The sequence below is a fragment of the Loxodonta africana genome, chromosome 3 (assembly GCF_030014295.1).
Source record: "Loxodonta africana isolate mLoxAfr1 chromosome 3, mLoxAfr1.hap2, whole genome shotgun sequence".
In the NCBI taxonomy this organism is placed as follows: domain Eukaryota; kingdom Metazoa; phylum Chordata; class Mammalia; order Proboscidea; family Elephantidae; genus Loxodonta; species Loxodonta africana.
In genome coordinates this window covers 206,712,530-206,734,735 of record NC_087344.1, presented here as the reverse complement: position 1 = coordinate 206,734,735, position 22,206 = coordinate 206,712,530, and the positions used below count along the sequence as shown (strand labels likewise).

At 40.9% G+C, this 22,206-nt stretch overlaps 1 protein-coding gene across 3 annotated transcripts; it reads left to right on the top strand.

Moving 5' to 3' along the window:
• The first annotated feature begins 457 nt into the window (after nucleotides 1-457).
• Nucleotides 458-19,913, top strand: FASLG (Fas ligand). 3 transcript variants are annotated; one of them, XR_002787007.2, is made up of 6 exons: nucleotides 458-1,378; nucleotides 1,960-2,005; nucleotides 6,380-6,436; nucleotides 7,687-8,641; nucleotides 10,970-11,042; nucleotides 11,889-19,913. XR_002787007.2 is itself a non-coding variant. In XM_003415225.3 (4 exons), exons 1-4 carry the CDS (start codon nucleotides 1,043-1,045, stop codon nucleotides 8,079-8,081), a joined length of 834 nt encoding a protein of 277 aa, XP_003415273.1. In that variant the 5' UTR covers nucleotides 458-1,042; the 3' UTR covers nucleotides 8,082-10,963. The 3 variants fall into 3 exon arrangements, 1 of the variants encoding a protein (XP_003415273.1); XR_002787009.2 differs by lacking the exon at nucleotides 10,970-11,042; XM_003415225.3 differs by lacking the exons at nucleotides 10,970-11,042; nucleotides 11,889-19,913 and having other exon boundaries at nucleotides 7,687-10,963.
• The last annotated feature ends 2,293 nt before the right edge of the window (nucleotides 19,914-22,206 follow it).

Sequence of the window (22,206 nt, the reverse complement as noted above, 5' to 3'; positions counted from 1 at the left end):
TTCAAATTTAACTGAGTGTCCTGTGTTTTACCTGGCAACCCTAAAAGGAGCTGCAAACAGAAATTCCTACAGTGGTCAGGAAGCCATTTCCCACATGTGGTGGTGTGTGACACATAGTCGGGGGTGGGGACCCTGGGTGACCTGGAGCTTCAGGGCTCTGTCCACGGGGGCAGCTGCTACCCAGCTCACACCAACTGGGTTTGCAGAGATGGTCTTGAGTGTGCCCAGTCTTCTAATGTTTCAAGACAGAATTAAAACCTGTATTTTTGATGTGGAATCTCCTGATTTTAAAGGTAGACAGCCAATTAGAAGAAAAACATTGTGAGGTACAAATGGAACAGGCCTGTGGGTTCTGTAAGGCCTACGGGCCACAGGTTTGCAACTTCTGATCTAATCTCTAGATAGTGGGTGGGGCAGGGTTTTTTCTCCTGTAAATTCTGGTGTTTTGCAATGTCAGGGTAAACAGTATTTGGGTTAGGGGAAGGGATGGCAGCTCATGCAAAAGGTAAGATGTGGAAGTGGTTCCTCTGGCCACAACTCAATGGTCTCTCCCCTCAGTGCTTGAAAGTGCCCCGCTGGCCAACCTCTCTGCAGTTAGGCAGCAGGTTATGCCCCCCAGGCTGGCCCCTGATTCTTACCTGCTCCAGCAGGTCTGAGAAAGAGGAGCCTAACCTACCAGCCTTTTCAGGTAGCAAAGCAACAGCAACTGGGACTTTGAATGCTTTCGTCAGAAAATTGTGGGTAGAAGCTTACAGCGGTTTACCCTGAGCTCCTTGAGGCTTTCAACTTCAGGCGCAAATTGCTCCGAGCTCCTTGAGGCTTCTCAGCTTCAGACATAAAGTGAGTGGGTGTTTCTCTGAGAAACAGAAAGAGATCGAGAGAAGTGTTTCCCTTAGCTGTGGAAACTCTATAAAGAGAGCTCCGGCTTCCCTTTTCTTGAGCACTTAGCAACAGGAGTCCCCTCCTCTGACACCTCAGCCTACACAGGATCAAGAAGAAGTAAAATTCTTTGCCTGGAGGGTGCCCCGAGTTCCTGGCTGCCATGTGGCAGCCACTGAATTACCCATATCCCCAAATCTACTGGGTGGACAGCAGCTCCAGCTCTCCTTTGGCCCCTCCAGGGTCTGCTCTCCCCTGCCCTTCCTCTGTGCCTGGAAGGCCCGGCCAAATGAGGCCACCACCACCCCCACCGCCACCGCTGCCACCACGGCCACCACTGCCTCCATTCCCACCATCACTTCTGAAGAAGAGACGGAATCCCAACACAGGCCTATATCTCCTCGTAATGTTTTTCATGGTTCTGGTGGCCCTGGTTGGACTGGGGCTGGGGTTGTTCCAGCTCTTCCACCTGCAGAAGGAGCTGGCTGAACTCAGAGAGGTAAGCCTGGCCTGAGGGGGGCTGCGTGCTGGGCTCACCAAGACAGCTCTGTGCAGTGGGGGCCGAGGACCACTGTGGCCCACTGCCTTCTTTGCCAAGTGCTTCTCAATCTTTTTTTTCCTCTCTTGGAAATGGGTTATTACGCTCATTCCATTCTACAGGCAGAGAAATAGAGAGCCATACATGTGAGGGGATTTTTTTTTTCCTCTGTCTTATAAAGGATCAGGGCCAAGATAGGATTAGCATTTACAATTCCTTTCTCAGTTGGCTAATCAGTCTGCCTAGCTATTTACTGCCTAACACCTAGTGAGTCAAAAAATAAAATAAACATTGATTCTTGCTTAGAAGTGGATTAGTTCAAATGGCCAAACTAAATCTCCTTGAAAATCCTTTAAAAATACTAGTACTATTCCAAATCACAAAACTGAGCTAGAAAGGGCACAACTGCTTGGCAAAAGTCTGAGATCAGAGAGATTCTGAGGTATTTGGGTTCTCTTTCCAGGGCTTGGTTTTTTTTGACAATCCTGCCTCCTTTGCCTAAAGGTCTTCATATTTATTACATATCTTTTCTCTTTTGCCAGTCCACCCGCCTAAGCCCTGTAGCATCATCTCTGGAGAAGCAAATAGGTGAGTCCTTTTATGTACATACATTGAATTCTCAAAGATAGTCCTCAACACTAAACAATGTTGGTGCAGTGGCTTGCAATCCTTCTCATTCCTGGGCATGTATATACTACGAGAGGGAGCCCGGCTAATTCCAAACCTCTGGTCATTACGGTTTATTCTGCTACTTTAAAATATGAAGTGAATTTAATTGTTCAAAATCAGTGTAGCTGAGTACTGTACAGAATTCAAAATAACTTGTACTTGACCTTGGATGGAGACACACACACACCCTGAACTTTTGCCTCCTGAACTGCTGGCTCCAGGCCTGTCCCCTTCCTCAGGCCTCCTGAGTCCGGTGCCCATGGCAGTGATTGTAACTCCCAGGGAGACAGAGTGGGGTGGAGACAGAGAAGGTGTTTCTGGGAAATGTTCTTTCCTTTTTAAACTTTCTAAAAGAGATTACTCAAGAGTCAAACTCTATTTTAAAAAAATATTTTATAAACTAAACTCAGCTTGTAATAACAGTACAGCCAATCACCTTCATTAGGATGGTTCTTCTGGAATGACTGGAAAGTTTAGGGAAGCCTAGCAACTATTCAAAGGAAAGTCCAGCTTCACACCTAGAAGCAGTCATGTGCTCATATCCTTTGTATGAGACTCAGGACAGGAAGAAGGTAAAGTTGTTGAACAGTGACCTCATGAAGCTTCAGGCCATAGTTTTTGAAGTGCTGAACAGATAGATTTTTAGGATATTCCCAATCTGTCTTAAACTAAGATTCATTGAACTCATAAGATTTGGTTAGAGTTGAAAGGGAGCTTAGAGCTTATTTGATCCAGCTCATTTTCCAGAAAAGAAACAAAATACCAGACAGATTAGGTGATATTCCCAAGACCACTGACATGGACCTCAGACTAGAGGAAACAAAGCTTTTGACGCTTCGTCACCTGTGGGGCCTTCCAGCATGCGGACTGGTGCCTCATAGGGTAAGGAAAAGCCTGTCTCTCTGATGGCCATGGAATGAGAAATAAGAGGAAAGGCAGGATGCCTCTGCAAGTAGGCACATCTCATCCCTGGAAACCGAGCAGAACACAGAAGGCAGAGCTGGCCAGCCATTCGGTGGAGCGTGCTTGGGTTCTTAGGGGGTGCCTACTACAGGCAGCCCAGGTACCTTGCTGTCCTCGGTTGTAAGTTCTGGCAGGAGCAGGTGCTCTGGAACCCAGTTCTGGGTCAGAGCCCCTAAGTGTTAGAAAGTCCAGACATACACAAGCAGAGAGGAAATATTTGTTAGAAAAATGAAGACTTTGGAAGACTTCTAGAAGGAAGTAGCTTTGAAAACCAGTGGAATGGGGTTGGTGAAGAAGGCGCCTTATTACTCATCTCTCACCTACTCAATGGAGTCATTTTAGTAAGGAAAAGTCAAACGAACAGATGACTCAGGTCTACCTACCCCAGGAAACATGTATCTTCTCTAGATTGACCCAGGTCAACCTGAAATGGGTGAAATATCACATGGAAATCAAGGTAGTAACTTTATCAGTAGGATAAGAAATTCAAATGGAGATAGGGGATACCTATTTTCATACATCAAATTGGTAAAGATTTAAAAAAAAAAAAAAAGGATAATACCCAGATTGGCAAAGAGATGAGAGAAAAGGGCTTCCTTCAACATTAGTTGACAACCAGTGGCAATATAAATTGCTATAATTTTTCTGAAGAACAGTTTGGAAAAAGATATCAATAACCTAAAAGTGTTAACTTACCTTGAAATCAACGCAATATGAATTTGTCTTGAGAAAATAATCAAAGACATGCCTGGAGATTTATATAGAAGGAAGAAACCTCATGCCTTATAATAGAAGAGTAGTTAAATATAGTGAATTTAGATGAGAGAATACTATGCAGCAACTAAAAACTGTATGTTAGAAGGACATTTAATGCCACAGGGACTGCTATTGCATATTTTTAGATGAAAAGGCAAGTTACAAAACAATATGTTTAGTTTAATACTGACTAACTTTTTTAACTATATATGTACACTTTATGCTTATTTTTATACTTATAGAAAAGAACTACCAGCATTTATACTCTGACATATTAACAGTGATTTTCTCTGGGAGGTACTATTATAAATTATTTAAACTTTCTTCTTTGCTTCTTTTTGCATTTTCCTTTTTTTTACCCTCCACATTCCCAAATATGCTTGGAACACCTCCTATGTGCCCGACTGGGTGCTGGGTGCTAAGGTGATGGCAGAGAACAAGAGAGATGGGGTGGCGGGGGTGGGGGGGGGGGTGGAGGTTATACAAAAGCATGCAAACAAATCACATAGTTTCAAATTGTACTAAATGCAGTCTAAAGTAGAGTGGTCTGGAAAATCCCTTCTACGGGTGGGTTATTTATGCTGATACCTGAAGGATAAGGAGCTTGCCAAGTGAAGATGTGTGTGTGTGTTGTTGGGGGGTGACGTATGGAAATGGAGGACATCATTCAAGCGATGAGAATGGCATGTGCAAAGATCCTGGGGCAGGAAACAGTCATCACGAAAGTCTAAGATGTATTTCCACGTTATTTATTGAGCAGTATTTATCCAGCAGATATTTTGAGTACCTTCGATGAGAATAAAGCCATGCTAGTCTCTTTGAGGAAACACTGGTGGGGTAGTGGCTAAGTGCTATGGCTGCTAACCAAAGGGTCAGCAGTTCAAATCTGCCAGGCACTTCTTGGAAACTCTATGGGGCAGTTCTACTCTGTCCTATAGGGTCACTATGAGTCAGAATTGACTCAACAGCAGTGGGTTTAGGTTTTTTTGGTTTAGTTTCTTTGAGGGATATAAAGATAGGCACCATGTGGTCGCTGTTCCATTTCCTGTCAGTACATGCCTGAAGGCCAGATGAGCTGTGGTGAAGGCTTGTATTATATGAACACAGAAGAGACTTGGCTTTCCCTTTCCTGTTCATTAACACATCCTGCATGGTGGGTGGTCTTGTGTGGTTAGAGAGCTGGTGACTGCTCAGGTACTATCCTCAGTTGGTTAGCCCATTCTCAAGCCACACGTGAGCTTCATAGGCTAATCACAATAAGCCCGATGTGGACCAGGCACCTTCTGTGAATCTTTCTTAAATGTCAAGTCGGAATTGACTCGACGGCACTGGGTTTGGGTTTTTTTTTGGTTGAAATATTTGAAGTCAGAGAAATACTGTCTGTATTGAGGACTGTTGTCATTTTAGCTCCTTAATTCAACTTGGCAAACATTTACTGGTCACACGCCCTGGGTTAGAAACTGGGCTAAGTACTCAGGTGGATTCAACACCTAGAAAAGGAACTTGTTATTTATTTGGGGGGAGAATAAGGCAAGTTCTAGAGTTGCCATAGAGTAAGGTGGTTTGGAATGATGTAAGGTGAAGACAGAGGGCTCCCACGCTTCAAGGAGGGAAAGATCACATTTGATTAGAAGGGCCTGGGAGGGCTTCTTGAAGAAAGTGGTATTTTAGATGGTCCTTGTCGGATTTTTAGGAATTTGACAGAGGCCTGTGTAGGAAGGCATTCAGACAGAGGGAATGGCATGAGAAAGGCACAGAGGCAGGGAAGCTGGAGTATGTTCAGGTCAGACAAGGAATCCTGGAGTGTCCAGTGTGGACGAGTAAACAAGGCTGTGCAGTCAGCCTGAGGTCACGTGATGGTGGGAAGGTCGTACATCATTGCCTTTTCCGTGAGGAGCCACTAAAGGTATTTGAGGCCCAGTAAAAAAATTAAAAAAATAAAAAATAAAATAAAATTTTTTTTTTTTTTAGTATGATTAAAGCTGTGCTTCGGGATAACCGAGTCTGTAGAATACCATTGTAATTAGGTTGTAGAACGCCACCGGGGGAAGGCCTGACGGCCAGGAGACGCATTAGCAGATTCTGCAGCCTCTGTTCTGCAGCGTCCTGAGATCAGCAGAGGTAGAATGGCCAGAGCCAGGGATCTGGAGTCAGGAGACGTGAGTGTCAGTCCCATCTCTGACACTGAAGAGCTGGGCCTTCTTGACAAGTTGCCTAACTTTTAAGCTTATTTGTTCATTTACTACCTCAGAGGGTCGTAGTGAGTATCTGAATCACCTAAATATCAGAAGTAACCAATATGACAGCTCTTTATAAATCAACCTTCATATTAATTATGTTTTATTATAACATACATATATACTTATATCTGCCTTAATTTGGTGTATTTTTACCTCTGTTTCTGAAATACAGGCTGCTGTGAGTTCTACAGTTTGGAATTGCATGATTAGTATATGTTAGGCTGTTGCCATTTATGCTTTTTGAAATCTCTTTTATTTAAATATCCTGTTTAGCATCTCGCCAAAATAATAGTCGATATCTCATTTTTACATATTTCATTCTTCTATGATACAGGTCAGCCCAGTCTACCTTCTGAAAAAAGGGAGGTGAAGAAAGTGGCCCATTTAACAGGTCTGTATATGGAAGCCAGAGCCAGTGCCGGGGGGCTTGGGAAAGCCATTGACCAACAGCAAAATTCCCTTACTGCGCTCTGAGGGAGTTGTTACTTTCTAGTGACAGTATTTGGACCCCAAGAGTAGTCACATCTTTGTAGTCACATCAATCTCACAAACATAGATTGAGCACCTTGTGTGGGTGGGCAAGGTCCTGTTCTAAACTCTAGTTACAACACGATCCCCACCCATGTGGAGCTCACACTTTTCAGTCATTCCAAAGACTCTTAAAGGATTTGGGGCCCAGGTCCAAGAGGTGAGAGCTGGGAAGGTGGGGAACAACGAATTGTTTTAGTCAACGCTTCCCTGGTTTTTGGGAAGAACTTCACTCATAGAAACAAGAGTGAGAAGCGGACTCAGTCTGGGCATCTGTGAACTTTGGGCATGCAACTGTGAAGTGGAGTGAAAAGATTTGCTAGAAATATGGTAGGCACTCCTCATGTAAAGTCCACGATTATCAGAAAAATGGGTAAATATCACAGCAAGTGGTGAGCCACTGTCCCTGGAATTACTTAGGCAGAGCCTGCGGAATGATCCAGTTCAGTTTAACAGGCATTTAGTGAGCACCTGCTGTGTGTCAAGTCTTGGCACATGCAGATGAATAACACATGGTTCCTGCCTTCAGAGAGCCTGAAATCTGTTAGGGAAAGATAGACCCGTAAGTGATGATTTCAGTATTAGATACAGTACTCTGATTGAGGTATGGTTAAAATATGAACAAAATGCTCTAGGGATACAATGGAGAGGGGTTTTAGCTCCAGTGGAAGTTGGATCAAATGATCCCTAAATCCTTAAAAAAAAAAAAAAAAAAACCTTAGGGCTCTAGAATTCCTTGAATTTGGCTTTTCCCCTCATAGAAAGACCTCAAAGCCTAGAAGTTTTGGGGCTAATTGCAGAGATCATAAAATCTTTGTTCCAGACAGCTAAAATCATCTTAATAATTTCTCATTGGGATTGATTAAAGGTATATTTTATTGTCCCCACGGGTGGATGATAAAATTGAAGCAGAGAGTAATGAGGAAATTTGACAAAGGTCCTGAAGGAATTCAGTGATGGATCCAATTCTGACCCCTCAGCCTGGTCTATATGTGCTACGTCATTTTGGGTAAAATGTTTACTCAAGGACGTTCCACAGTTTAGGCTTGGAAGCTTCATTTGTTGGATACGTGAGCATTCCTGGATGATAGATCCTCTCTGATTTGATTTCAGGAAATCCCAACTCAAGGTCCATCCCTCTGGAATGGGAAGACACCTATGGAATTGCCTTGGTCTCTGGAGTGAAGTATAAGAAGGGTGGCCTTGTGATCAATGACACTGGACTGTACTTTGTGTATTCTAAAGTGTATTTTCGGGGCCACTCCTGCAACAACCAGCCCCTGAACCACAAGGTCTACATGAGGAACTCTAAATATCCCCAGGATCTGGTGCTGATGGAGGAAAGGATGATGAACTACTGCACTACTGGCCAGATGTGGGCACGCAGCAGCTATCTGGGAGCAGTGTTCAATCTCACAATTGCTGATAATTTATATGTCAATGTATCTGAGCTTTCTCTGGTCAATTTTGAGGAATCTAAGACATTTTTCGGCTTATATAAGCTCTAAGAAAAGCACTTTGGAATACTCTCCATTATGGTTCCTTGTTATGGGCACTGAAAATGCTGTCTTGAATGAGGGTCTTCATAAGCCCACTTGAAGTGAAGTGAGAAGGCATGAACCAAGAGAACCTTAAGACCACAAAGTCCAGCAGTTTGTGGTTCATACAAGGTCCATGATCCAGGTAGGAGGAGGAATATGACTGAGGAACATAAAATTCTGGGCTGCCAGGTGAAGAAGAAGAGACAGTGAAAAGCAGCTACCAGACTTGTTTGACACTCAAGTGACTAAGAACATTTTGACACATTGAAAAGGACACTTTTTAACTCACCTCTTGGGGTGGGTCTACTCACTACCTCAAGGAAAGCTGTCTTTAAGATATGTGGAGGTGACATGATTGTATGAGGGATGGAAAAAGAGGAGTAGGCTTGCATGATAAGCTAAAGAGACTGAAAAAACCAATGCACCATTGGCGGTATCTTTACTTCTAAATGCATAGCCTGAGATACCTGATGAAGCTAATGGAGAATCGAGAGAGAGCTTTTGGGACACAGTCCGGTCCATACACAGTACGTGTATTTCCAGTGCAATTGGTGTGTGTGTGTGTGTGTGTGTGTGTGTGTGTGTGTGTGACTAGAAGAGAAACATAAGTTAGAAAACTTGGATATTGTAAAGTACCTTTTAGGAATATATGGGTTGTGTTTGTGGGTAAATTTTGAAAGCTTCTTGGCAGCCAACTCTAATTTTTGATTGTCAGCTACTGATGCTGTTATAATATAACCAGTATTTATATACATTTTGTGCATTTTAATGAAAAGGATATATATAATAAAAGCTATATTGTAGAATAAGATAAATATCATAAACGTACATTTTAGAAACCATTAAGATTTGAATTTTTTTCCCTTATTATTTCCTTCCTCCATGGCTTCTTTACTCGTTGTGACTTAAGACCACCTTAAGAAGAATTTAATGGGCTGGGAAGAACTGTGAAACAAATTTTTCATCTTTACCGGGCCCTTCTCCCCTCTCTGTGTCGCCTTTCCTCCTAACTTCCCACTACCTATAGTTTCCATTACAAATATTGGCAGTGTTAAGCTCATGCAACTTTTCATAGATTTGATGACAGCTTGTCTTTCATAGGGGCAGAGCCATTGTATAGTGCAAAGGGCACAGGCTTTGGACTAAAAAACCTGGATTTAATCTTGTTCTTTTACTTACTGACTATGCATTGTCTAGGATGGTCTCTTGACCTTTCTTGGACAAAAGAGAGCTGATATACACATAAAGTATCTGACTTATAGTCAGACATCAGTAAACAGTATCCACCATTATTAACAAGCCATTCTATGAGAGGCACTCCATTCTCCAGAAGAAGCCACTGATCCCTGAGGGATCTGTCCAAACACCTGAGTTCTTATATTCTGGCTTCCTCACTCACAATGACTTTTTCTCTTTTCTTCAGCCACTCACTAGGTTTCTCAACCTCTGCTCTTATTGATATTGTGGGCTACATAATTCTTTGTTGTGGAGGCTTTTCTGTGCATTGTAATTTGTATAGCAGCACCCCTAGTTTTCATCAACTAAATTTCAGTCACATCCTCCCCTCCCGTTGTGACAACCAAAAATGTCTCAGACTTTGACAAATGTTCCTGGGGGAGAGGATGTGTAAAATCGCCCCTGGTTGAGAACCACTCACAGATCTCAATGGACATTCAACACTGCCCGGCACTTTTTCTTCATTTCCCTAGCAAGCATGTTTTTCACTCTTCATGATAATTATATCGTATTTTTCCCTCTTGCAAGCCAACCACATCCCCTCCTCCCACCTTATAACCTCGCTTTCCACCACCAAAGACTCAATTCCACCGGCATCTGCAGCATGTCATCATCTCTTCCTTCCATTCGGCTACAGGGAGGAAGGCGACTATATCTCCCACACTCTCTCTCCCCTACTTTATCCCTTTAAAATATTTCTTTTCTCTTCTGAATCCTCAAGTTGTCCCTGTTTCTGAAATCATTTCCACCAGTATATACATGTTCAAGTAGCCCTTTTCATTAAAAACCAAGCCAAATCAAACCAAAACAAAATTCCCTGTCTTTAACCTTCATCTTCCTCCTGTTATGACTGCATTTTTTGTTTTCCTTACAGAGACAAACATCTGAGAACATTGTCTCCACACACAAGAGCTTCATTTTCTTTGCCTGGAATGCCCTTCTGCAGCCTCATCATGTGGCTGGCTTCTTATTTTTGAGGCTTTAACAGTTTTTGAGGCTTTAACAGTTTACAGTTCATTTCTTCAGATTATCTTAAGTAGGATTGCTTTGAGTCTTAGTAGTTATCATAACTTGTGGTAATTTTATTTATTTGACTACCTAAAATATATCTGTTTCTTCCACTGGAATAAATGTTCCAAAAGAAAGACCTTTTTTGCCTACAATCCCAGCACCTATTCCAATGCCTGACACATATTAGGTGCTCAAGAAATATTTGTTGACTCAATAGCCTTGATTATAAGGCAAACATTTCTCAGCTTTGAGTGCCTGAGCATGTTTTATAGAGCAGTGAATCTGCATTAGTGTTGCTTCACAAATGTGCGTGAGCATTTGTCCAGCTTTGAGAATATCATTCAATGGGAATTTGAGGCTACAGATGAAAAAATAAATGATGCATCCTAATCCATAATATTGGGAAAAAAAGATATATTTGATCATTGGCATTACCAGGAGTTAGGGCAGGGTCCGTGAGAGTGCTGAATAATAACCAGAGCTAAAGCTTATTTACAGGCTACTCAGTAAATGTTTGTTGAATAAGTTAATGAACAAAACCAAATTCCAGGTTGAAATATTTTCACCTGCTGTCCTCAAAAACTCTTCTCTTTATCCATCCCCTTTAGATGGTCAAGTTTCCGACCACGCACCTCATGTGTAGAAAGTCAGACAAGTATTCACACCTCCGTCTTGTTGCTGGTCAGTATTTTAAGTCCTCATGGACACATCTTCCTCATTCTTTTCCTCATTTTTTGGCTCCAAACATTAAGTATTCTGGTTCCAAGGGACATAGGAAAATTGCTGACATTTTTTTTTTTCAACGGACCCTTCTAAATAATGGTACCAAAGCACCAGGAAAGTAGAAATGAGGCTGGGCATCTGAGATGACCTGATGTCATCAGCTACTTGTGGTACAGTGGGAACTTTTATCCTTCTAACTCTGAGCTATACTAGGATGTCTTTGGGATTCCCTGAAGATAGGACAGTAGCTTACTGTGCCGTATATGCTGGTTCCAGGAAAGAGATGTTAGGATTTCCTTTAGGAACCTTGAACTATTTTCCTTCACCTCAGTAGGTCCATGAGCAATTTCAAAAATCTGAAACTTTCGAATGTGCTCATTGAAAATGGAATCTGCCATTGTTCCTTTCTGAAATTCTAAATCCAAAGCAGAACATTAACAAAAATAAATAAATAAGTAAAAAGGTTGTTTCTGGTTCAGTAGTTTGAGGTTTTCTTCTTCTTTTCTCTGTTCAAGAAACTAAAAACACACAAAACCCACGTGTTTTCTTAGCCCCCCAGAGTGGTGACTTAGTATTCTCTGAAGTAGGTTTGACTTACCACAACTTAACAGGAAAAGAGCTCTGCTGTGGGCAATCATTGCAAGAGTGACTAATTTGAACCAATAGCTCATCAGAAGAGGGGAACTGGACTGAGAAGTCTAGCCCCTCAAAGCCAGGTGGAAGATTTCCCTAGGCGGTTAAGCCCTAGGAAAATTCAGCTATTCATAGATACATATTTTTACTTTCCGTTTTTCTATTTCCCAGGGTTTTGGAACATCCAGAGGCAGAACTGAGGCGATCCTGGGAGAACTGAATCAGAACCTCAAAACTTTAGGGTCTTCAGGTTCAGAAATAAATCCTACTTAGAAATGACATAGCCATTAGTGGTAGCCAAGGGCCTTTAGGATTCACCTGGAAACCAACCACCTTTGGAAATGCAGACAGTTAAATGGGTGTTGTACTCCTTACAGTTCATCTAGAAGGTGGGGAAACACCAAGTCAGTGATGATTTTCTCACTTTTGCCAAAGCTCCCCCTGCACTTGGAGATGTTTGTTCACAGTTCCAGATGGTGCATTTTCAGGGACAAGGGCAATGCAGATGTCCTCCACCCAGAAGGTTCTTCATCTCTGTGTGGTCACCTGTTCTTCTATTTCTCAAATAGAATGGCACAAGCCTCAATCTCACATTCTGTGGGAAGTGCAGACTTCTCTCCAAAACTGATGGAATTTTCAAGAGAGATGCTTATTCTTTTGGACCATCTACACTATAGCAGGTTGCTTAGCTCTCACCTGGAGTCAGACAGTGGATGTTCTCTCCTTGGGCTCCTGATAAAGTACCTTTATAATAAAGTACCTTTATTTCCCTCAGGGCACCACCTCCACAAATTGCTGTGTGTGGACAAATTTTACTGAAAGTTTGGGAGTAATGGAGAGAGATTACCTTATGGCACACACAGTATAAGCTACAACTAAAATTTAGTATTAGACATTACCACCATCCTAAAAATCTGCCACAATTATCTCCTCAAGTATATCACCCAAAATTCTAGTATTTGGAAGAAGCATTGCACTTTTATTCATTCATTCATTCTTTAAACTAGTGTTTATTGAATGTCTACCATGTACCAGAAACTGCCCTAGGCACTATGGATATATTGATAAATAAAGTCCCTCATGGAGCTTACATTTTAGTGGGGGGGATGGTAAATATACAATAAAAAAAAGTAAATAAATAAAAAGTCTTGTAGTAAGTGCTAGGAAAAAAATTAACCAAGATAAGGGGGTAGAGATGATGGAGGAGGGGTGGTTGTTTGATAAGTGGTGAGGCAACAAGCCACATGGGCATCTAAGATGGAACACGCCAAGCAGATGAATCGCAAGTGCGAAGCCCTAAGACAAAACATCATTTGGTCTATCTGAGGCCAGTGTACCTGAGTGCAGTGAGCAAGAGGGAAACTGGTAGGAAAAGAAATTGGAGAGATAGCCAGGGGCCAGATCAGGTAGGACCTTGAAGGTCTTGGAAAGGAATGTGGATTTTATTCTAAATGTTAAGGAAAGTCATTGGAGGGTTGAGAGCAGAGTGACGGGATCTAATTTATAACGTAAAGGATCACTCTGGTTGTTTATGGAGAACAGACTGTTGTGGATCAAGACTCTGAATTGGAAAACCAGTAAGATGAGAGGTGGTGGAGGCTTGAACCAGGGTGTTGATAATGAAGGGGTGGAGAAGTCTCTTTGATGCTAGCATTAACCAGATTTGCTGATGAATTTAATGTGGTGTGGGTTGTAAGAGAAAAGACAATTCTAGCGTATTTGGTCTGAGCAACTGGGTGGATGGTGGGGTAATTTTCAGTATTAGGATTTTGCCGCTGTCACGTAGGAGGCACAGTCTGTGATGGAGACAGAGAACTCTGTTTCCTGCTACATGCCCTTGGGTTTGTACCAAGCAAAGGCTAGCTCATCACTTGATAGTCAGAGGCACAGAGGCCAGGAGCTTTTGCGTTCTGCTTGAGTCCTGTTCATGGGCATGATTTCTTTATAGTATCCCTATGAAGAAACAAAAACAGCGTGTATTAAGATTGCCACATATAAACCTAAAATTGCCCCATTTGCCAGAAATTATTCATCATAGATCTTGGATTATTTAGAAATAATGAAAAGTAGCCTCCCTCCTAATGCAGAAATCCCCCTTTCCACATTTCCAACAGGTGTTGTGTTTGGAAACTTCCTGGGCAGGGGCTCACTGAATTCTGCACCGGGCTGTTTTACATTTTGTAAAGTTCTTTCTTAGATTTAACTGAAATCCTCTGTGCCATTACTTCCATACATTGGCCCCAGTTCTTTTCTCTGAACAGGTAGAATACAACTACCACCTCAACATAACTAAACTGGACCCGTTGCCATCGAGTCAATTCCAACTCATGGCGATCCCATGTGCTTCAGAGTAGAGCTGTGCTCTACAGGGTTGTAATATTATGGAAGTAGATCATCGGGCCTTTCTTTCATGGTACCCTGGGTGGATTCGAACTGCCAACCACTTGGTTAGTAGCTAAGAACAAATCATTTGCACCACCCAGGCACTTTACCACTTCAATATAACAAATCCTAAAGTATTTGAATAGTGTTAATGTGTGGTCCGAGTCTTTTTTTTTTACCCATTTTAAAACAACTCCTATTATCCGAACTGCTGCTTAACACTCCTATAGTACCTTATAGCTTGTGAAGCTCTCTTAGGTACCTTGTTTAATTTTCACTACAACCCTGTAAAAAAGGTTGTTATCCCCATATTACATATGAAAAGAAGTAAAACACAAAAAGATTATGAGATTTACTCTAGGTGACATGGCCAGTGGCAGAGCTAGGACTTAACCTTGGGGCTTAAAACTCTAAATCTATGTTCTTTCCATATAAAAAGCCTTCTCAGAACTACATCCTATATGATGGCACTCATCATGAGCCTCAGCCCGGTAATTTTTGGTGACACCATTTATATTACTTTCATCCTTTGCATTTCAATTTCAAATTCACTTTGCCTAATACGTATCTTCTGTACTATATAATATAAATTTATATTTATTTGTATAAATATTTAATGTCATGGCTTGCAGATAGATGTCATAAGGTTTTAGAGTTGACAGTTGCTCTTAGATGGTCTTCTTTAGCTGCTTCCTGAGAGTTATGGGTTACTTTCTCTACTATGTTCTACTCGAAATACCCATATTGCCTCTCTGCCACCAAAAACATCCTGGTTTTAGTTGGTGGGATGAAGGGCTTGGACTCAGAAGGTCTGGGTTGAGTCCTGCCTCTGCTGTTTCACCTGTTAAGTCATTTGCACAAACTCCTTGAGACTCAGCTGTCTCCTCTGTAAAACACAGATGCCAAATTCCCACTCTTACAACTTTATAGGTATGCTGTTCATGCCAGATGGGATGAAGCCCCTTTTGTGACTTGGAAAGGCACTCCTGAAGGTCACCAGGCCTTTCTCCCATGGTTCAAACCACTAACCTTTAGGTTAGTAGTTGAGTTCAAAATGTTTGCCTTATGAGGGATCATTCTCCTGAAGGTAGGTGGGTGGAATTGTTAATATTCCCCAACAACTGTCCTGATAAAACTATTGGTAAAAAAATTCTTACTTGCCGTTATCGTGTTTCCACAAAATTGATCATCCATCATCCTACCATACATAAAATCCCATCAAACAGGAATAATAGGTAAATTCATCCCCTGAGATATAAACATAAAAGAATAACATCCTACATCTGCATAGCCTTTAAAACATTCTCTTACATGCCTCTTGCTTTTACTGCTTTTTTAAAATATGAAGTAACACTCATGAAAGCTGCTGGCATGTGTCAGATTCTCCGTAAATGTTTGTTGAATGCATTAAATATATTCTGTGCTCTTTATATTCACAGCGTAGTGAGATTAGCCTTTTTGATGACTTTTTTTTTTTTAAATACTGAAATACAACTAAATAAGGTGATAATTATAAGTTTGACTAGGGATACTTAACATTTTAACTCATTCTCATATGTCAGGACATGTAACTAAAACCATTCACTTAGCCCAGGGTCATTTCAGAAAATGTGAGACGCTAAGGGAAACCCCTTCCTCTAGCACTGCTCACCACAGAAGAGAGAGAGGTTGTTGGTTCTTCTGTTGTAGCCCTGGCTTTCAGTGGGTGAACCACTTGAAAGACAATGTGAATTGAAGTAAGAGACATCCTTGGTGTTATCAAGTTTTTAAACTGTCTGCACTTGTAGACCCTACACAAGACAAGTACCTTCGCAAAGGAGATTAGAGAAATGGATAGGCATCTACGGGTGTCTCAGATGTTTCTCTGGGCAAGGATTCTTTTAGTCTCGCTTGGTTTAGGGCTCAATTTTCTCACACACTTCACCCTAATACCATTCTTGCTCCACTTCTAGTCTGTAGAAGGAAACTTAGTACGCATTTTCTGGAAGAGAAGACACTAGATGTTGCTTCTGATTGGAAGAGAATGTAGCTGGAAGATTCCGGAAGCTACAAAGAAGCTTGTCTGTGGCCTAAAATCAACTAGTTAAGATTCTAGACCTTCACAACAGAGATTAAAGATTGCAGAGGAAGAGACTGGGGATTCCGGTAACATGAAATGTGTTTTATTCTCCTCACCCCATGTCTTCATTGAGAAGAGAGAGAGAACACCCTTGACCCAGATGATGAGAAAGAGACACAGAGGTGTCAAACAGAACTCTAAAGTGTGAGCTACAAGGAAAGGTTTGTTTCAAACCTCAGCATCCTCTTTGCATCATTCGGGTAGGCTTGTGTCTCGGCTTTTAAGAAACTCTGGAAACCTCTACTGGAGTCTGGGAGGGGTGACAAAGAGCAGAAAGCCGTGCGGGGGCTGAGATGGTTCATACTTCTTTTAGAGCTCTCTTCTAGGTTTCCCAAGGTCAACCAACTGGCTCTTCATAACTTCCCAGAAGAACATGAACAGAACATGAACAGACTGCTTCTGTCCTAGAAAGGCAGTGGGAGTCAGCCAGCAGGGGAGGAGGTCGGGGGCTGGATTCACTTTGAAAAGGAAGATAAATGTAAGGCACATTTTCTCTGCTCTACAGTCAAGCCCACATTTTCATATGACTCACAAAGTTGGTAAGGATATCAACTTTTCATTTAAAAAATAATGTGAGACATCACAGGACTTATAAATAGTGGTAAATAGTTGCAATTTATTGACTGTCTTTGTGTAGAAATAATGCAAAACACTCAACAGTTATGTTTATTAACCCTCACAACAACCTCATAACGCAAAAATATATCCTTCGCTATCAAGTCGATTCAGACTCACAGTGACCCTAAAGGACAGAGTAGAACTACCCCCTAGGGCTTCCACGGAGCAGCTGGTAGATCTGAACTGCTGACTTTCAGTTAGCAGTCATAGTTCTTAACCACTGTGCCACAGGCCACCAGTCACTGTGAAAGCCAAACACACTCCCCATACATTTCTAGACACCTCTCTATAGAGTGGCTCCCTCCACTATGCCCCTTGTTGAAAACCACTATGCAAGAGCAATGGCTTGGCATGTAGCAAGAACAGAATGAAGGGCTGTGTGGCTGGAGTCAGGGGCTGTCAAGAGATGATGCTGGAGAGGTAGAGCTGTGCAAGCTAAGATTACATTTTTAGTCCCAAGGGAAGCTGTTGATAGAGTAGAAGGGAAATTGAAGAGAAATGGAAAAACTTGATATATATTTCGGTAGTAGACTTGTCACATCCATGGATTGGATGTTGGGTACATGGGAAAGTAATAAATCAAAGATTACATGAAGTATTTTTTACTGTTTCCTTCACAGTACCTGCCATAATTATTCCCTACATTTTTTTTCTCTTTGTTTATCTTTCTGATTAGATCGTGGTCTACTTTTATTCCGGTGCTTAATAAAAATGTGTTGAATGAATGCTTGAACAGTATTCATTCCTTCTCTTTCTTTAGGATTGACCTCATTTTTGTTTAATGGCTGTGTGGATAGACCATCCTATATTGAGTCATTTCTGTACCAATGGGCATTTAGGTTTTTCCCAAATTTTTGCTTTTTCAAAAAATGCTGCAATGACTATTTATATGTATGTCTTTGTACATTTCTGCTAGTATTTCTCTAGAATAGAACAGTAAAATTTGAAGGGTTAGAGATAATCTATACATTTTAATTTTCTATGGGTGTTATTAAACTGCTCTCTAAAAAGTACCAATTTACTCTCTCACACTGTGTAAAAGGGCCTTTTCTCTCACTGCAAGCACCGCTCAAGGTGGTAATTTAAAAGGTTTTTTACAGTAACAGTCAAAAAATGGTATCTCATAATTTGCATTTTAAAAAAGCATTTGAGAGGTTGAAACTTCTCATTTTTGGTTTTATTTCTTGCCAGTTGTATTTCTTCTCCAGTGAATTGCCTATTATAATTTACCACGTCCTTATTAAGCTTTTGTCTTTTTATTACTGGTTGACAGCTGCTCCCCATATTGTATGAATATGACGGTCTGTTACATGCATTTCAAATGTTTCCTTCTAATGCGTCATCTGCTAATTTTTTCCATGCTCCAGGGTTTACTTTTTTAAAACAAATCTGTTGTTTCCTTTATAGATTTTTGTCACACTTAGACTTCTCACACCCTAAGATTACAGATAGATAGATTCTTCTCTATTTTCTTCTAATGTAAAGTTTTCATTGTAAATGAAAACTTTTCTAGTTCTATAATCTATTTTAAATCTATTTTTATACACCATGAGGTCGGTAGTAAACTTAATTTTTTCACAATGGGTAGCCGATAACCTAAGCAACACCATCTTTTGATTTCTCATTCATTTGAAGTGCCAGCACTGTCTGAGACTAAGCTTCCCTTTGTGCCTGGGTTTGGTTCTGCTGGATTCTCTCTTCTGTCCCTTTGATGTCTTTAGCTATTTCTAGATTAATGACTCACCGTATTAATTACTTCATCTTTGTGACTGTGTGCTTCAAAGTTTCCTTGAAAATTTTTGCGTATGTACTCCTGTTACAGACTTTATCATCAACTTGTTGGATGCCCCTCACTTACTTCCTTGTCAAATCCTATTGAATTTTTTATTAGAGTTGCATGGAATTTGTTGTAACAGTTTGGGAAGAACTCGACTGCTTTACACTATGAAGTCTACCTTTCTAGGAAAATATGGTATTACTCAGTATTACCATATTCTGAGTTCTACTCTGTTTTATAAGGTCTCTATGAGTTGGAATAAACTTGACAACAATGGGTTTAGTTTTTTGGGTTTTTTAATACGCAAATTTTAATTCTGAAGAAGATAAAAATACGAAAAAATAAAAATCTCTGTTCTCAAAGGTGCTTTTAATCTAATGGTGAAAAGAAATATATACACAGATAACTCAAAGGAATGAACAAAGAGGGGAAGTTGGTGATGTTTCTACTGTCCACTGATTTATGTTCAGGAACAAAGTCATGGAATCATCATGGGTTACTTACTGTCTTTCCCCCTTTGATGTTATCCTGTGTGGCTCCTAAGGCCTAGTGAAGTGTCCTTCTCTGATTTTTTCATAGTTTTATTTTCTTTAACAGACACCTTTTCTTCAGTTGGAGCCCTGGTGGCAAAGTGGTTAAGAGTTCAGCTGCTGAACAAAAGACCTTCAGGCAGTTCGAACCCACCAACCACTCCTTGGAAACCCTATGGGGCATATCTACTCTGTGCTGTAGGGTCACTATGACTCAAAATCGACTCAGTGACAACTGGCTTTCTTCAGTTAAAGCATTCGGCTGCTAACTGAAGGGTTGGTGGTTTTAATCCACCCAGAGACACATTAGAAGAAACACCTGTAGATCTACTTCCGAAAGATCAACCATTGAAAACCGTATGAAGCACAATTCCACTCTGTCACACATGGGGTCGCCATGAGTCAGAATCAACTCAAAAGCATCTAGTTGGTTCCCTTCTCTAACTCTACTTGGCCTTTTCCTAAAATTGTTCAAGTGATTTTCTTTCTAACTTCAACCTACACTATACAATTTTTTAGTATGGAAAATGCATATATTTTTATTTGTTTATTTTTCTCTCTTTTTTTCTTGTACTTTAAATTGAGGTTTACAGAACTAATTTCTCATTAAACAGTACACATATTGTTCTATGACATTGGTTAACAACCTCACGACATGTCATCACTCTCCCTTCTCGACATTGGGTTCCGTATTACCAGCTTTCCTGTTCCCTCCTGCCATCTAGGCCTTGCCCCAGAGCTGGTGTGCCCCCTTAGTCTCGGGTTTTTTTTTTTTTTTTAATGGGCCTGTCTAGTCTTTGGCTGAAGGGTGAACCGCAGGAGTGACTTCATTACTGAGGTGAAAGGGTGTCCGGGGGCCATACTCTCAGGGTTTCTCCAGTCTCTGTCAGGCCAGCAAGTCTGGTCTTTCTTTTTGAGTTAGAATTTTGTTCTATATTTTTCTCCAGCTCTGTCTGGGCCCTCTACGTGATTCCTGTCAGAGTAGTCAGTGGTTGTAGCCAGGCACCCTCTAGCTGTACTGGACTCATTCTGGTAGAGGCTGTGGTAGATGTGGTCCATTAGTCCTTTGGGCTAATCTATCCCTTGTATCTTTAGTTTTCTTCATTCTTCCTTGCTCCCGAATGGGTGAGACCAGCGGAGTATCCCAGAGGGCCGCTCACAGGCTTTGAAGACCCCAGACGCTACTCACCAAAGTAGAATGTAGAACATTTTATTTGTAAACTATGTTACACCAATTGAGCTAGACGTTCGCCGAGACCATGATTCCCACAGCCCTCAGCCCAGCAATTCAGTCCTTCAGGAAGTTTGGATGTGTCTGTGGAGCTATCATGGGCTTGCCTTGTACAAGCTGTGCTCATGTTATGAGATGCTTCACAGATTCATCGTCGTTCTTTATCATTGCATGATACTTCATCCTGTGTATATACCACAGTTTGTTTATCCATTCCTCTGTTGATGGGCATCTAAGTTGTTTCCATCTTTTTGCTATCGTGAACAATGCTGCATTGAACAAGGGTGTGCATGTGTCTATTCATGTGATGACTCTTATTTCTCTAGGATGTATTCCTAGGAATGGGATTGCTGGATCATATGCTATTTCTATTTCTAGTTTTCTAAGATAGCATCATATCATTTTCCAAAATGGTTCTATCATTTTGCATTCCCACTGGCAATGCGTAAGACTTCCGATCTCCCTGCATTTGTTCTTTCCTGTTTTTTGATTCATACCAGTAATGCCGGGGTGAGACGGTATCTCACTGTGGTTTTGATTTGCATTCCCCTAATGGCTAGAGATGATGAGCATTTCCTCATGTGTCTGTTGGCTTCTTGAATGTCTTCTGTGGTGAAGTGTATTCATTTCCTTTGCCGATTTTTTAATTGGGTTATTTGTCTTTTTGTTGTAGAGGTGTTGGACTTTCTTGTAGATTTTAGAGATTAGACCTTTGTCTGATTTGTAATACCCAAAATTTTTTTCCCAGTCTGTAGGTTCTCTTTTTACTTTTTGGTGAAGTCTTTTGATGAGCTTAAGTGTTTAATTTTCAGACGATCCCAGTTATCTAGCTTATCCTCTGGAGTTTGTGTGTTGTTGGTTGTAGTTTGTACCCTGTTAATGCTGTGTATTAGGGCCTCTAGCGTTGATTTTATTTTTTCTTCTATGAACTTCATAGCTTCTGGCTTTATATTTAGGTCTTTGATCCATCTTGAGTAAGTTTTTGTATAGGGTATGAAGTATGGGTCCTGTTTCATTTTTTTGCAGATGGGCATCCAGTTTTGCCAGCACTATTTGTTAAAAAGGCTGTCTTTTCCCCATTTGATGGACTTTGGGCCCTTGTCGAAGATCAGGTGACCATAGGTGAATGGATTTACATCTGGGTTCTCAATTCTGTTCCATCAGTCAATGTACCTGTCACTGTACCAGTGCCAAGCTGTTTTGACTACCATAGCTGTATAGTAGGGTCTGAGGTCAGGTAATGCGAGTCCTCCTACTTTATTCTTCTTCTTCAGTAGTGCTTTACTTATCCAGGGCTTCTTCCCTTTCCATATAAAGTTAATGATAAGTTTTTCCATCTCTTTAAAGAATGTTGTTGGTATTTGGATCGGAATTGTATTATATTTGTAAATTGCTTTGAGTAGAATTGTCATTTTCACAATGTTGAGTCTACCTATCCATGAGCATAGGGTGTTTTTACATTTATGTAGTTCTCTTTTGGTTTCTTGCAATAGTGTTTTGTAGTTTTCTTTGTATAGGTTCTTGACATCCCTGGTTAGATTTATTCCTAAGTATTTTATTTTTTTAGGGGCTATTATAAATGGTATTGTTTTCCTGGTTTCCTTTTCATAGTTCTCTTTATTGGTGTATAGGAATCCAACTGATTTTTGTGTGTTTATCTTGTATTCTGCTATCATCCACAAATAGGGACAGTTTAACTTCTTCATTACCAATTCAATCCCCTTTATTTCTTTTTCTTGCCTTATTGCTCTAGCTAGAACTTTCAGCACAGTGTTAAATAGAAGTGGTGATAATGGGCATCCTTGTCTCTTTCCTGTTCTCAAGGGGAATGA

Coding starts and splice junctions, on each gene's coding strand:
- FASLG (XM_003415225.3), top strand. CDS start 1,043: ATGTGGCAGCCACTGAATTACCCATATCCCCAAATCTACTGGGTGGAC. Junction 2,006..6,379: donor ATCTCTGGAGAAGCAAATAG/GTGAGTCCTTTT, acceptor TCTATGATACAG/GTCAGCCCAGTCTACCTTCT. Junction 6,437..7,686: donor GAAAGTGGCCCATTTAACAG/GTCTGTATATGG, acceptor ATTTGATTTCAG/GAAATCCCAACTCAAGGTCC.